Genomic DNA, 17287 nt, shown 5'->3' with positions numbered 1-17287 from the left:
CTGATTAGCTGTAGCAGAGAGAATGAATATTTGATTTTGTGAGAAAAACATTCTGAAAGAGAAGAAACTGTTCTATTGTATAGGAGACTATACATTAACTCGGTCCCTGAAGAGGAGATGGCAAATGTGGAGAGTACAGCATACTTTCTCTAAAGCTAACCATAGATTAGATTCTGTTTAGGAAATGTAACTTGAGCTTTAAAATCTGAAGAAACTTGCTGTGGAGCAGTGGGATCAGTGGATGTAAAGAAGCTACCAGTGCCAGTGTGTCCTAGTGGGACAGCTGGGCATGCAGTTCCAGGAGCTGACAGCAGGTGACTGGAGCAATGACAGGGAGGGTGAGATTGTTAAGACCCAAACTGAGTCTTAGCTATTTGAGGCTCCCATGAATGAGACGAGAGATCAGGGATTGATGCAAAATCAAGAGGTTTATGAATCCATTGCACTGGGGTGGCCTGGAGATGCAACTCTGAGCCCTCCATCAGTATAGTTTTTAGACACTTAGTAACGGGTGGGCTACAGCGATGGTGACCAGGCATGTAAGCATTGGTGGGTTTAGTTGACTTTTAAATCAGTTGGCTGATGCCCTGTGGGTTGCATCTCAGGACCTGTGCCCTACATTCCAGGGCTTCCCAGATAAGACAATTCTCCCTGGGAAGGAGTACTGCTTGGTGTCTGCCTGGGTCATATGTTAAGGTTCTTCCCCTACATTCCAGGGGCTGCCCAGATAAGGTTGAAGCACTCCTTCCTGGAGCATGTGGGAATACAAAAGTCCTTAGTGGGAGAGGAGAGCTGTAAGACCCTCAGTGGGAGGGGGAAGCTGTAAGGAGGGTGTGGGACTGTACAAGCCCTTAGGGTCCTTCAACATGGGAAAATAGGGGTGGAGAAGTCATCAGGCTTACACAGTGCCATAGCCATGGTCAGGAGTTGGTCTCATCTTAAATGTAATGAATAACAGTTGGAGGGTATTGATTAGGAAGAAAGGTACTGTGGTCAACTTTGCATTTTAGAAATATTATTATTGGCAACATTACAGGTGACAGATGAGACAGAGCTTACCCTGGTCTGCTTATGTTGAGGTTGCTGAAGGAGGAATGATTTGAGGAGGAAGATGAGGAAGGAGTCTAAGATAACCATGTTTCTGGCTTAGTGGCCTTGTTAGCAAGGTATAAGAGAGAACAAGCTTGAGGTTGGGTGGTAGATGAAAATTAATTAATAATTTGTATATTTTTGAGATGAGTTATCTGGAAGCATCTGTTACAATAATATGGGCTAGAATATGGGTTTGTTTTTAAGTTTATGGGTAGAGTGGGGTCACTTAAGGATAGTGTTTGGTCTCTAACCACTTTTATCTCAAAGTTTAGGCATGATCTAATCTATGGGTCCTTTCCCCAGATAGTATCCTACACTCACAAACAGAATCTTATTACTTTGGAAAAGATTTATTTTATATCTGTTCAGGCCCTAACATGACAGGTCTCTGTTTAAGAATAACTTAAATATCTCACCAAGGTGTGCAATTTTATCCATAGAGATTATTGGTTTATTAAGTTTGCAACAAGACTCGTACTTATAAGTAATCAAGTAATTATCCAATTGATTCTATACTGATACTTTATATATAAAAATCAATATATAAACATATTTATATGTAGGGTTTTTGTTGGTTTGGTTCTGTTTTGCTTTGCTTTGTTTTGAGACAGGGTCTCAGCTGTATAGCTCTAGCTGACCTGGGACTTGCTCTGTAGATCAGGCTGGCCTACAACTCTTAGAGAAAGGACCGCCTCTGCCTCTGCTTCCCAACCGCTAGGGTTAAAGGCGGACTCCATTATGCCTGGATGGGTTTTATGTTTTTAACAAATAACTATACAAGGAATCTGAGAACCAGTCTTTGAAAATCACTGCTGTCAGGTTCCCAATACTCAACTCAGGACTGTCTCCCTGTGGCTCAGCAGTTCAGAGAAGCATAGGAAGAAAAGTACACCTTTGGCGTAGTTTTTCTTTCTCCTGATTCTCTCTCCTTCAGCATTGCTGGAAACTCTTCTAAAAATAAATAAAAATAGTAAGCCAGCAGGCCAGACCTTTAGCTGTCATGGCTTATTCTTCTTAATTGTCTAAGAAACAGAAATCATGTAAATAGTAAGTGCTGTGGAAATAGGAGGGAAGGGAATCCGAGGTGGGAAGGTTTTATCTATTAGTATTTATAAAAATTCTATGTTAATACAGTCAAGAAATATGTCACTAAGGGGGGTAGGACAAAAAAAAAAACCCAAATATTTGGATATCTAGAATAAGAAAGAGTGTTTCGGGTTAAAGAAAATGCCTCATAGGAGATTATGTCAGGGAGAAGGTAGACAGCTGGGACTCTGCAAAGCTTTCAGAAGAGTAGTGATTAGTGTCTTAGATTATAAGAGCCTAAGAGTTTGTTTGGTTTGGTTTTGCTGATGTGTAGAGCACTCTGGTGTGTGTTGTCCCAAGGTGCTTAAGTCTCAGCTTCTTCAGTGCACCCCTGTCCCCTTCTTCTTGAATCAATTTGGTTGATGTTGTGCTGGTCAGCTGCCTCCAGAACTTCATTTCTGCTGTGTCTAGTCCTGGGGGATACGAAGGGAGTGTTACACAGACGAGCTGGGAGTGAAGGGAGCTAATTCTCCTTGGGGCCCCATCTTACTTGCCTAGAGCACAATTCAGGGGTTATCCCAAAAGAGAAGAGTGTATAACACCTTACTGGTTCAAAATAAATAAACCTGGCCTAGAACTCAGCAAGCATTTGAGATGAGTCTCTGCACACAGTGCCGGATACTTTTCACTTTGACCTTTTTCAGGATGCTGAAGAAGACAGTGCAGAGCGTGACGAATACATGGAGGATGATGAAAAGAACCTGATGAGAGAAAGAATTGCAAAACGGTTAAAGAAAGATGCAAGTGCCAGTGTGAAGTCAGCCGGAGAAGGGGAGAAGAAGCCTGCGAGCCGAAGGTGAGTCAGTCATGATGCTCTGGGCTCTGGGCATCTGTGCTCTCCACTTCTATGCCTCTCTGCTGCTGGGTCCGAGCAGAGTCCAGAATCAAAGTAAATTTAATGTACAGTATTAGATGCATCTACAAAATTGTGTTTATTAATACCAATGAAACCATTCAGTGATTTATCTAGAGAGACATCCTCAAAAATTTAGGTGAGTAAAATTTGTCCAAATGATGAATGAAGTTCTTAGACATCTTTTCAAGTCTGATTTACTAAACACCACACGCCTGCCTGATCATTGGCATTATGAACTAAGTCTCAGTAAATGCAGGAAGTTCTCTCTGCTATTAAGTTTGTTGGATTTTGTGACTTAACATTTTGCTCTTTTGAAATTTGACTCAGTTTAAAACCTCCCTCCCTTCTTATATGACTTTGACAGATCTAGGGTATACATCTTAAATATCACTGCCTTACAGAGTCATGGGATGTCTTTTCTTCAGTTGATCTATGCAATACAGTAGAAGTAAATAAATAACTTTGTGTGTGTGTTTCCCAGCCTTGTGTGGGACGCTTAAGCGAGGCATTTGCTTTGCAGAGGCCCTCAATATTTGCTTTCTTTAGCCAAAATTAAAATGAGCCCCAGAAAGTTCTAATGATGACATAATTTTTGTGGTCAGAAATAGAATTTTGAAGTTACTTTATTTCTCTTCTATGCAGCAGATTTTCCTGAAATTCAAATAATCACTGTTTAATAGTTTTTAATATTCCCCCTGTTCTTTAACCATATACTTTAAAAACTTTTTACCAATTAAAAAAGTTTTTGTCATTATTTTCTTTTCGATTAAGCTTATAAAACAACTTTTTTTTTCTTTTAAAAAAGTTTAATGGGCAAAGCTAACACTAATATGCGGGATTTTAATTGTGTGTATATCTAAGTATGTATGTATGGGTATTTCTTAAATTCTGAGCTCTATCTTGTTGGCTTCAATACAATTTAAAATACTTATATACCATGTAAATAACATGTTATAATTTAATACAATTGAATTTTCTATTAGAAATATTTAAGGCTTATTTTTAATGTACTTCTCATAAGTGATTAGAAATGGTTTGCCTCATATGAAAATACCAAGTACTGCAGTTTTCAATATTGTGTTCAACCTTACCATAAAGGGTTGTCTTTCAAAAACTGTCATTTGTGGTGTGGTCATGATGCGCAAACATGACTGAATGGCTAATGCAGGAATATGATCTTGCTCAAAAGGATGCTGCGAGCCACTGAAACTTTAATAGGTGAATAATGAATCGAGATTACAGTTAATGAAGAGACTGACAGATGGTAGTCTGTGGCAGCTAAAAAAACACTGATGAAAGTTTTGGCTCAAAAACAAAATTCCTACTGTTCATGGTGTGTAGAAGCTATAGTCAAAGAGCAGAGTGGTAACCAATTGGATTTGTGCAGATTTCATCATAGACTGTATATTCCCTCCTCAAAGCTTAGTCACCACACAGCATCATACAGCATCAGACATGGAGAGACACTGGTATTTGGTAAGAAGAGAGGAGACTGACAGACATCTGTCAGTGTCTCAGCGTGAGAGGTGGTGGCTACCTAAACGGGTTCTGTCACTCTTAAGGGGCTTACTGAAGTGTGAACAGAAGCATGTCTGTCCTGTCATCAGAAGCCTAGTTCTTACATAGGCGCATCCTAGAAAATATCTAGTTAAAAGCTTAATTTTGACATACTGTTAGCATACTTTAAATTCTAAACTATTACTTTTATGAGTACTTTGTACATTCACAATATTAGGGAAGAAAACCTTTATTAAAGCCTGGAAGCCTACTAAGAAAGTACATTTAGGAAAATTAATTCTCTAAAAGTGGTTTTAAATTTTTGGTAAGGACTTCACATGGTGTTAGGAGAAAACTGATGCCTGTAAGTTGTTCTCTGACTTCTGTATTTGTAGAGGTCATTTAAAATAAATATATAGGTATTTTTAACTTTTGAGTAAATATAAACAAACATTATGAATATTCATTTTTTTTTATCTTTTAAGTAATTGGTAAATGTTCTTAGAAATGGGAAGCAAACATTTCTCAGTACTCTAGTCACTCAAAGACTTACTGTCCATGTCCTGTCTCAGAGGCTCTATAACTAAATAAGCTAATCAGAATTATTATTATAGGTCCATAAAAACTCAAATTCCCACTTCTTCTCATATGTACCCCAGCTGGATAAAAGTTTGAAATGTCCACTCTCACCTGTCAACCCATGTAATGACTTGTGTTTGCCTGTAGGTGGCACTCAGTGGCTACAAATGTAAAGGCCAATTGAGTTTCCTGCCCTGCCTTTTATTTCTATCATTTGTGTACTGACTCAAAATAAATAGTTGAACATTAACATCAGATGGAACAAGTAGACTACTGAAGTAGCCTCTGTTGTCATGATTGCAGTCACTATAAATGATTGCCTTTTATTGTGTAAGTTCTGTTATGCAATAAGTACCACGTACTAAGACACAAATTCAAGTCGCGGATGAAGACCTTTTGAATTGGCTAAGCTTTAAATTATAAAACACATTAAGATAAAGTCAAAAGTGATATATTCATAATTCTTGAGGGCTGGATGAAAAATAAGCTGTCACTAAATTTAGTCGCTTTCATATTCCTCTGTTGCGATTGCAGTGTTTGACCAGGATGTTTCATAGAAATTTGAATTATTTCCCCTGTAGAAATTCTAGACCTCTCACAAAAACATTTCTCAGAAGTTAAGTTTTCCATGGTACATAAATTTTGTTTTCTTTCCTTAGCAAATTACAAAAAGTAGCCTGGTAATTACATTAAAAAAATAAAGGTAACATGTTTAAAATGACAGTGCAATATTTAAAGCATAGGAACATTTCAAAGCTCAAGTCACATGTGCATTCTAGCAAGTAAACTTAGAGCCCCAAAAGCATGGCCTCCAGGAGTCCCCACCATCTTCTCAAGACCTTACAGGCCAGGGTGGAACTGAGCAGTCAGAGGTGCTATGGACTGAAGCAAGTAGCGCAAAGAGACAGAGAAACAAAAATATACGGCTTAAATTCTGGATAGCTAGTCTACATATAAGGCTTGCAATTATTTTTTTAGTATGAAGTAATCGTGGTTTAGGTGTGTTTTCAGTGAACGTTTTGGTTGGACAGCAGATATTAAGGTCTAACTCAGTTCTGCTTTTAATAATATCTGCATGCATTTACTTGAACTCAGTGCCAACTTTTTATGTGTATCTCATAACTAGCCGTTCTGTTCTTAACTTTAATCTCAAATATTTGTTCCTCTTACTGCTAGCCACCACGTAAGAGCTATTATGAGACATAAAGATGATACAGGAGAAATTCTTCTGTCTGCAGGCGCTCATTGTCTAACTGGGGCTGTTTGGATGCATATCCAGTGTTCAGGTGCAGCAGTACTGAGAGATGGGCTCTTATAGGAGTGATTGTGCGAGCCCGAGGACAGTCACACTGATTAGTGTGATGCTCAGGGCTGGGTTAGTTTTCTTGGCAGTGGATGCTGATAAGAGTTTAACTACTCGATCCTGTCTCTCACGCTCATGCACACACACCAGATACACAGGAAAGGCCATCACCAGCAGATGCTGCTTCACCTTGGACTTCCCACACTTAAGAACTGTCTAGCTTCAAATATTCTGTTCTCAGCAGACACAAATCACAAAAGATTAAGAATCGTAGAAGGTACGTGTGTGTGAAGTGTCATAGGCAGTGAGTAATATATGTATTTCACAAAAAACAACAAATACCAACTTACAAAAAACAAAAAAGGGCCAGAAGTGTGGTCCATACCTGCAGCCCTGCGTTCCAGAGGTTGAGGTTGGAAACTCATGAGTTTGAGGTAGCCTGGGCTACATAGTGACAAATACTGCAGGCTTCATAGTGCCAACCTAGTTCTAGTAAGAGGAGACATCTTTTGGAGCCACTATTCAAATACTAACACTTGTGCATCAAGCTCAGCTCTTTAGATTAATGCTGCTGGTCTCCCCAAGCTGGCTAGATGGTTTATTTTACTGTCTTTACCTGTTATGATTAAAATTCTGGAATAGTATTGGTTGTAATATAAACCATATCACACTTTAATATTTCTGGCAGGTTTCCTTTTTCATTCTGCTTGGATCTTTTTTGCAGGAATTTCGGATATTCTCAACAAAAGTGTTCCTTGAGCTGTTTGAAATAATAAACTCCTTTAAAAAGTGCCAGGTCAGTTCCCTGAGAACTGGTTAATCCATATACAAGGGGTCACCTTCAAACCACACCCGCCCACCCCTTATACTTGAACCCAAGCAAATGCTGCAGAAATGTTTTTTACAGTTACTCACCATATGACAGACAGGACGCTGTGAAATGCACATTGGGGGAGAGCATCCGTCAAAACAGAAAAGAGGCATTTGCATGTCTTTAGAATATATTTAGTTGTATTACTCATGAGAGTTGCAATCTATTGATCTTTCACCATCTGTTGTTTATGGGGAATAGACTAGTACATCTGAAATGTATTATTGAAATTTTACAGGAAAACATTCTTTTAAGTCATTCAGCATTTGAAGTATTCTCTACCCTGGAATATGTATTTCCACTGAAGAAGTTTCAAACACTGGTTGCTTTGTCATCCCCAGCTCATTGTGAATCCACCTGTTGATTAAACATGCAGGTACATTTGGAGTAAGGAGGATGAGAAAGGCCACCAGAGAGCCAAATGTCTATGTTTTGCACAAAGCACATAACATTGTACAAGGGCCTGAGGGTAATTCTGTCTAGGCCTGTCTTCTCTCCCTCAACACCTAACTCTGCAGATTTTTACCACTCTTCAGGTATCTCTTGGATTTTGCATGTTCATTAAGTATATTTATAATTTCTGTAGCCAAGGAGTTGTTCTGCTTTCCCATAAACCAGAAACCAAATACTTACTGTACCTTTCCAGTATGACTAGGCACTTTGCCAATATTTTTTCTCCACAACAAAGTTACAAGGTATACTTTGTGGTATTATCCTTGTTTGTACAAATGAAACAAAATATCCCAAAACACTTGATCTCTGAAAGGCAAAGAGCCTTGGCTTTTGTCCATGGCTATCTGGCAGCAAAGCCAGGGCACAGGCTGTGATTATGTGTTCCACGTCTCCAGAGAGACATTGGGACATTCACCTCTGGCCATTCACACAGGCCAACACACTCATGTGCTGTCCTAGTCGGGGTTTTTTTTCCTGCACAAACATGACCAAGAAGCAAGCTGGGGAGGAAAGGGTTTATTCAGCTTACACTTCCATATCTGTTTATCACCAGAGGAAGTCAGGACTGGAACTCAAGCAGGACAGGAAGCAGGAGCTGATGCAGAGGCCATGGAGGGATGTTACTGGCTTGCTTCCCCTGGCTTGCTCAGCTGGCCTTCTTACAGAACCCAGGTCTACCAGCCCAGGGATGGCAGCACCCACAATGGGCTGGGCCCTCCCTCCTTGATCACTAGTTGAGAAAATGCCTTGGCTGCATCTCATGGAGGCATTTCCTCAGCTGAGGCTCCTTCCTCTGTGATGACTCCAGCTTGTATCAAGTGGACACAGAACCAGCCAGTGCACTGATTATGTAATAAGTGTGATCATCGTCTTTCTGCCACCTTTGTCTTGCTCTAGTCAGAGAAGCATAACAAAGACTGTGTAGCCATCATTACCAAATTGGAAAAGGGATATCAATTTCCAGTTATTGAAGACTTTCCAAAGCCACTGTCTTCTCAGTCTTTATGTAGGAGGTAGGTAAGGTGACACTGGATGTCTTTCAGAAATGCTGGAGAAAACACAGAACATAAAATTATAACTTCCTCATGAGATACCTTCAAGACCATTTTCTTGTAAGGAATGAACTCTAACAAAGGAGTTCTGTGTGAAGGAAGAAGGACTGTTACACAAAGTCCTGATGAAAATATTGCTTTGGCTCTTCATGAGAAGCAGGGTCAGAAAGTCTATCTTCTCTTCCTCTGCAGCTCCAGACCCTGCTGTTCTCTGTTATTTTTATCCTCTTCTGTAAACCTGTTTCTCCATAGGACAGTAGTTGGGTCCCCTATTGTACATCAGCTCTTCAGAGAAAAACTGTCTTGATTTTTGTCTCAAATATGATCACCTAGGTGACACAGTGTCATTGGCCAGTTGTCACTCATGATGGCACTGATACGAAAGGAGGTAGGTCCCATGAGATTTGTAGGTACGTTCAAGTCAGCTAGCCTATTATCTATCCTCCCTTTTATTTAGTATAAGGATTCCATTGTTCAGCTGAACTCATATAAAAAACAGTTAGCATTCTCCTTTGTAGCTATGAGTGGCCATAGCTGACTAATGAGGTAAGGGAGAAGTATGTCAGACTGTGGAATAGCTTAACAATAAATTTTATTAGGCCTGAAGTAGCCTAATATTTAGTAGTGGTGGTGGCGGTGGTGGTGGTGGTGGCGGTGGTGGCGGTGGTGGCGGTGGTGGGGGTGGTGGGGGTGGTGGCGGCGGTGGTGGTGGTGGCGGTGGTGGTGGTGGTGGCCGTTATGTTTTATAAGGTCAGTGGTTTAGAGTGCTTGCTATTCTTGCAGAGGACCTGTGCTTTGTTCCCAGTATCCACGTGGCAGCTCACATCCATCTGTGACCCCAGTTCTAGTGAATCTAATGCCCTCTTCTGATTTCTGCAAATACTGGTCATTCACATGGTGCACATGTATACATAGATACAAACACTTAAATACATAAAAATAATTCCTTTTTAAAATTATTTTTATCAATTCTTTGCAAATCTCATATATTTATGTATACAGTGTGTTTTGATCATATACAGCCCCCATGTCTATACTCAAGTGTGCCCTCTGGACTCCACCTTACATACTCATCCTTCATCCCCTCATCTCTGTCAACATAACAGCTTCCAAGGTCACGTTTTTTCACTTTTTTTTTTACATCCATCCCACTGAGTTCAGTTAGTGCTGCACATGTATACATTGGTGTGAGCCTGTCTATTCGAGTATGAGCAACTTATGGGTGGCCACATCCCCAAAGAAAAATTGTTTTTTTCCTCTCAGCAGCCATCAACTGCAAATAGCTCCTAAGCTAGGGGCAGGGCCTTGTGAACTCCTTATTCATACTGGAATTTTGGCTGGCTCTATCTTATGCAGGTAAATACAGCTGGTGTGAACTTAGGAGTCTTGTAGACAGCCTTGCCATGTCTAGGAGACAGTATCTCATAGCACTCTTACATTCTTTTTTGGTTCATGGTACAACTGATAAATTATATTTGTACAGTAAATAAGTATCAACAGTCAACACAAATCTAAAACCAACCACTAACCTTGGCACTGAGGAACATCTTGACAACTCCCTTCAAAATGTTCATCAAGGACAACATGGTGTTATCTATGGATGGCCTGTGGAAGGAGTGAGCCCAGCGGCTATTGTGGTGAGGCCTCAGAAGAACTCTTGTCTTCCACAGCAGAATCACTGGCATGACTCTTGCATTCTTTCTGCTTCCTCTTCCACGGTGTTTCTTGAGCCTTGGGGAGTGGGTTGACATGAGTATTCCATATGGCTTGAGTATTCAGTGTCTTATTCTTAATGATTTTGACCAGTTGCAATTTTCTGTGTTAACCTCTGCTGACTTGCATAAAGACCTGTATCTAGATCAAGGTTCGGAGCAGCATATATCTACACGCATATAAACATAACAATTTTAGCAAAAATAACAATAGATTCCTTTGCAGTTTCTATGACTTCCCCAGCCATGGACTTTTGACCATGATTATAATACCAGTTAGAAATTTCCTCCTTTGTAACAGTCTTTAACTCCTACCAAAATCCTCAGTTACCCCTAAAACAGTCATGTCAGTGTTGCATCGGCAGGCACATATAGATCACTGCTATAGCATGTAGGATCCAGACCATTGATACCTTTTCTCCCTGAGGGCCTGCATAGTACTTTCTGGCACTATGAAAGCCAGCCAGTAAGGAGAACGTTTCTCAGTTCAAGAGTAATTGCTTTATATTGTGCTACCAACATGTATAGTGTCTTCAGCTCTTAGCATGTTGTGATGATAGGCAACCAAAACCAATGATAGTGGTTGATGTCTTAGAGACCTGCAGGACCTTTTTGACTAAGAACTTGTGGGAAGCCAATCCATGCCTGGCACTGAGGGTTTCCGCTTACTAACCCTTGTCTTCTAGGAGCACCACTGTCACCCGTGCAGCTTACCTCCATTCAAGCTCCTTTTTACCTTTTAATTAGATTTTGCCATTAGTTTTCAAAGTAGTGGGACTTCCTAAGAATTATTAATATATTCTTAGTTTTGGCCACACCCTATCTCAGCCCTTCCCAGCCCCTACCCCATCATCATGAAAACCTTTAGTCTGCCACACTTGCTTTATGTCCCATGTGTTCTGCGGTTCCTTCTGATTACATTTTTTATTGGATTGCAGTGTTTCTATGTGGCCTTTTCATGGACCTTGAGACCAATTTTTATGTTTCATTTTGTTTTTAAATGAGAAAAAAAGGGGCTATTTCCTTTTTTCCCCTTCTTCCTGCTAACCCGATTTGTTGGCTGAAGAAAGGACCTGGGCCCTTAATATTTTAATAACTATAGTTCTACTTGAATGTCCAACCTATGAACTTTTTTGACATGAACTAAAATATTGGATTATGTCAGTCATATTACTTGGGGTTTCTCTTCCATGAAGCAGAAACTCAAAACGTGATACAGTAAGACTGCTTTTAGGACTGTGGTAAGGAAGATCCTCTAGGGTGGGACTGGGGCAAGGAGGAGATGGTACTTGCTTCTTGCTGGTGAATAACTGCTACATTGTTTCTGATAGCCACCTTATCTTTCCTGTAAGATAATCATGCTATGTTTGCAACATTTAACATATCTTTTTGACTTACTTTTAAATGATGATGTTATTTCATTAAGAAAACAGAAGTTGGGAGGGAAGATTTGTTTACCTACTATCAGCTCTATCAGTCTACATCTGAATCCATAATTGTCCAGGAAAGGTTTGCTCATGCTTGGGTCCATGGCGCCTTTCATTGCTCCATGAGCCCCTGCAGACTGTTAGCCACCTTTTCTTTGCTTTTGTACCAGGTATGTTGGCTTCTTTGAATTGCCCCAGATTCACTGTGGTACAATGGGATGCATTCCTCTTCTGGGCCTTACTTAGTACTTGGCTTCTTTTCACCCAGTGCCTTACTCAAATGACTAGGGATAAGCCTTTTCTCAGGCTGTACTTTTAAAATGAGTGCCTCATCCCTGTGAGGAGTATACTTTGATGGCCTTAGGAAAAATGTATCAAGTATGTTTCACTTTCATCAGATATGTATGTTAAGACCCACTCTCCTTAGAACAGACAATCCCCACTCAGTAGTTGTGCGTATAGTGTAGGAATCTGCTACCAAAACACAGCACATATACATTTTCTATCAATCTGAATATGAGTCTTTTAAAAAGACAAGAAGTATTCCAACATACATAATGTTTAATGCATTCAGTAAATTTTCTATTGTCTAATTATGTCACACTTTTGAAAAGAAGTGCTTTGTAGATATTTGTTGGTGTACCTGTAGGATAACTGCCATCACTTAGAAGCTATGTCAGTGTTACCTTGTTTCTATCATATTAACATGATTAACATATAAATACATCAAAGAATCTTAAATTTTAAACAAAGCATTTATTTTTCTAATTACTGGCTTTTACATATCATAAATAAACATGAAATTTCTTTGTATTTTGGCCTTAAAAATTTTTAGCCTTGATGAGCTAGCCTATAAGAAAGCTCAGCAGTAATGATTTTGCTGCCAAGCCTGAAAACCTGAATTTGATTCCCATAATCCAGATTTGGAAGAGAGAATAAACTTCCTGAAGTTGTCCGACAACCTTCCAAATGCCCCACACCCAAGAAATTTGTATAGTAAAGATCTTATTTGCATGTACATTCTTGTTTTGGAAATTGTTTCTTAGGAGTGTCCACCCTAATTTTCAAAGGAGAGTTTCTCACTAACCTGGAGAGTACCAATGTAATAGACTGGCAGATCTGTATACCTCAGAGCTTTGCATGTTTATGACCAACTTTTTAACATGGCTTCCTTTTTCTGCATGAGTTCTGGGGAACCAGCCTGCATAGGAAACACTTAACCCACTCCCCAGTCAAGTTGCTTTCTTTCTTTTTTAAAGATTATTTTTTTAATTGAACAACTTTATTTTTAAAAACAAAACAAAACAAAACAAAACAAAAAAACCATTATGCTTAATCCTTACACACTAAGAAAACTTTGACTGATTCCAGGTTACATCCTGTTTTAAATGTACTTTATGCTCTTTGTAACTAGTAAGATCTTAATGTACACTATCAAACCTTAAAAAACAAACAAACAAAAAAAAAGCCAAGCACTGACAAAAATGTATTTGTATACTTTTCTGCAAAAATGCTTAAAATTTGTACATTTATCTTTGTTTTTTAAAATAAAGTTGTTCAATAAAAAAAAAAAAAAACATTAACTGAAGTTCATGAAGAAGGAATTAAAGATAAACACCATAGGTGCAAGGACAGGAGATAAAATGTTGACTTGGTTTATCTATATAACTCTTCAAGGACAACTTTGTTATGGTTTTAACTCTCCATGAATCTGTAAGCTTGTAACAAGTGATGAATATTTAGCCAGATAATTACTCCTAGTAGATATGTATGTAGACATTTTGTTATAAACCTCTTACTCAATTTTTGTCCTGAATTTATGTGCAAACTCGTAGTGAATTTCTTACCATGTGATCACACACTCTGAAAGTTGTATAAGTGCCGAGAGAGCAAATATCAGAGACAGGCCTCCCTTCCCTTCCCTAGACTTCAACTTAGAGCCATGTGAAGGCCACAAAGACTACTTTGCCTAGTCTCCTGCTCTTACTATGAGGTGCTAAAACTGGAGCAAATCAGCGTTTCTTAGATTATGTCCTTATCTTTAGGTAAGATTAGTTTCTTCTCTTCCTGCCTCAATAGGGATTTAGTGAGGGCTTATTTTGAAAACATGATGCCACTGATTACTTATATTTATAAACTATAGATGGCCTTTTATTCCCTACAGTCCAGTTTTCTCAGTTATAATTACATGGCAGATCACTTTTCAGTACGTTTTTCCAACTATGACATACTGAAAGTAAATTGAAAAATTGATTTGTCAAGTAGTTGCTAATATTTACTGAGCATATATAGTAAACTAAGTAGTATTGAAGGGTCTATATATACAAAAAGCATAGAATTCCTAATACCAGTGACATGGAAGAGATGAACCCAGTTCCTAGAGTGAAGAGACAAGTTGAGCCTGTGTACTGGATTAATGGCTATTGTTCCTCATAACCATCCTGTTGTCTCACCTCACACGGTCTCTCTTGGCTCCAGAGAGCATAGTTGTGTCAGTTGCATTTATAGTTTAAATCATACACATGAATATGATAAAAAGTATCAGGTGGTATAGACTCAATATTCTAAATACATAGGGAATCTCAAGGGAGTTTCAGGCTAGGTCATTTCCTGAAGGTACATTTAAAAGGGGACATGTCAGCAGTCAGAACCCAGACTGGGGTAAGTAGAGAGTGAGTAGATAATTTTGTTCAGAAAAAGAAGAAAAGCCTTTTATTTGAAAATGGGTTTGTTAACATATGACATTTTGCTTGAATTAGTATTTACTTTTTTTTATTTCACTTGTTTAATTTTGAATTCATATAAAATAAAAGTATTATTCTTGAGGACATCTTATTTATAATAAGAATTTTATTACAACTTTATGAAACAAAAATAGCTCATGTTCTATGGACATGTTCACTCAAGGAAACAAATTTATAAGATAATATTCTAGCTTTAACTAGTTAGTATATGCAATTTGAGAGAAATGACTTTTCTTGTTTAGAATTGAGTGATATTCATTGCTTTGGAAAACCCTTTGCTTTTTAAAAGATCAATGTGTTTTTTTAAACATAGCACTGGCAGACATATTTCAAGTCTTTCTAAGGAAATAAATATAAAATTTTGCTTTTAAAAAAATGCAATTTTAGAGATACAGTTGCCCTATTCTACTCTTGTGAGTTTGCTAGAATAGTTACACATTTTTGAAGTTTGTGAAGAAAGTCGTTTAAAGTCTTTCTCTATATGATTATTTTTATGAACAATATTACCTGATATTTGGCCTTGACCAAATGATGAGTGATTAATAAAGAGAATCCTGGGATGGTAGTGGATTGGTAATTGGGATTTTAACTTCCTATGTGATAGCTGAAGTGGAACTGGGATTTGCCCTTCAGGCCTTCTGCTCTGGGAGAGCCATGAATTATGGATGTCTCATTTCTTATCGTTAACCTACTGAAGGAAGTTGGCTTTGTTTGTTAGTTGGCTTTGTTCTGTTTCGGTTTATTTTTATTTTTATTTGGTGTTTCAGTGGAGGTGGGAGTTCTGATTGACAAAGGGGTCATTATATATGTTACTCACTAACATAAAATAAATGAATATTTCTAAAAAATATTAAACGTAAAATTTATGTTTTGACATCATAAAATTGAAACACACATTTCCATAGAGAAAGAAAGGAATGGAGCAGATAGGCATGATGACATTCTACATGTGACTACAGACTAGTGGCCCAAGTTTACAGACTTCCTAACACTATGCAAGGCAGCCAGGGCACAGAATGTTGCCATAGGATCTCTAGAGGGCAGTTTAGGAACCCAGATTCTAGGCGTTGCACATGTATGTTTCTTCCTCACCTCTGCTTACTTGAATTGGAATATTTTCTTGAAAATGAAGGAAGTGGGGCCTGTCGGGTCATACAGAATGTGCTTACCATACAAATAGGAGGACTTGAGCTTAGGTCCCCAGTCCCCACATAAAAAGCCAGACATGACCTTGTGTACCAGTAATGTCAGCGCTGGGAATATGGAAACAGGAAGAGCTCTCTACTGGTTGGTAGAGCCAAATCAGGGACTGCCATTTTTAGGGAGAGATCCCATCTCAAAATAAATAAATGAATGAATAAATAAGGTGGCAAAGAGATTGAGAGAGACTTCCTGACATCACCTCTTGGCCTCCACACACATATACACACACACATATACTCCCAAACCCCTCAGGAAAGATTTTTAACTACTATTTAGGGCACACATAACTCTTGCTTCTGTGAAAATTCTGTCTGGACCCATGTAAGCAGGGAGAGGCAACAGCTAGATTGTTGTAATTGGCAAGTTTTATACATTATTACAAGTCTTTGGAGCTGGCAGGTGTGTAACCCCATGAAACGGATTCAGGTGTATTACAAACTCAAGATCTGCATGGGCAACTTACTGGGATCCTGTCTTAAGAGTACAAAGAAAGCTGATTATGCCACTCTGTGGAGAACAGCTGTATGGCGTGTGAAGCCTCTAGGTTCAGCCCACTATTAAAGAAACAAGTACCATCTGTAGTAGTCTGTCTGAAGTCGCTTCCTCCTTCCCTGTGGTTAAGTTGCTCCTTTTCTTGCTCCTTTTCTTCTGTATTGTTTATTTTTTCAAATTTCTGAGAGTTTTTTTTCTTCCTGATGCAAACATTTAAAATACCAAGTATCCCATCATCACAGCTTTCTCTGTATCTCACTAACTTAGTTCTTCTGATGACCCACTTTTATATGCCAACCTGGCTAGGCTGCAGATGGCAGTTATTCAAACACGTGTGAGTAAAGTCTATCATATGGTTGGTGAATATGCTGGGTAAAGCAGGTAATTCTAGATGTCTGATGGTCTAATTCAGTTATTTGAAATCCTGAAAGGAATGTTGGGGTGTCTCTGAAGAAACTCCCCCTGGATAGTAGTGTCAGTCCATGACCCCAAAGCTCCAGGCTACCTGATGGCCTGCTTGCTATGAGTCTCACACTTACCCAATGGCACCCACAATCAAATGAACCGATTCTGGGTAATACATCTATCTTCTCCCTCCTCTGTAGGTGATCTTTTTTGATTGAAGAGGAACTGAGAAATTACACCTTCATTTTCCTTTAGCTCAAAATGTGTCTCCAAGTGCCTGTTGCTTTTTTCCTTGATATGATGCAGAGTGTGCTGTTTAATCTCCAAATATTTGGGAATTTTCCAGCTATTTTTCTTTTGCTAGTGTCTAAATTTCATTATAGTCAGGCCATGCTCTGCATGATTCTGTACAAGACTTTGATTTTTGGCTCAGTGTATAATATATCTTGTTAAATATCTTACATGTACTTAAAAATGTGTGAATTCTGCTGTGGTTGTTTAGAATGTTCTATAAG

The 17287-nt window shown here is 38.8% G+C and overlaps 1 protein-coding gene across 1 annotated transcript in view; it reads left to right on the top strand.

Moving 5' to 3' along the window:
* The window catches only part of CWC27 (CWC27 spliceosome associated cyclophilin), a 176252-nt gene that overhangs the window by 20998 nt on the left and 137967 nt on the right, over nt 1–17287 (top strand). The window contains exon 10 of the mRNA XM_080933706.1: nt 2823–2974. Within this exon, the coding sequence (XP_080789832.1) occupies nt 2823–2974 (152 nt within the window). The remainder of the gene's footprint in view (nt 1–2822; nt 2975–17287) is intronic.

Source organism: Micromys minutus (genome assembly GCF_963924665.1).
Source record: "Micromys minutus genome assembly, chromosome: 20".
In the NCBI taxonomy this organism is placed as follows: Eukaryota; Metazoa; Chordata; class Mammalia; order Rodentia; family Muridae; genus Micromys; species Micromys minutus.
Note: the sequence above shows the minus strand (reverse complement) of the source record. Positions and strands in the feature narration are given on the sequence as shown.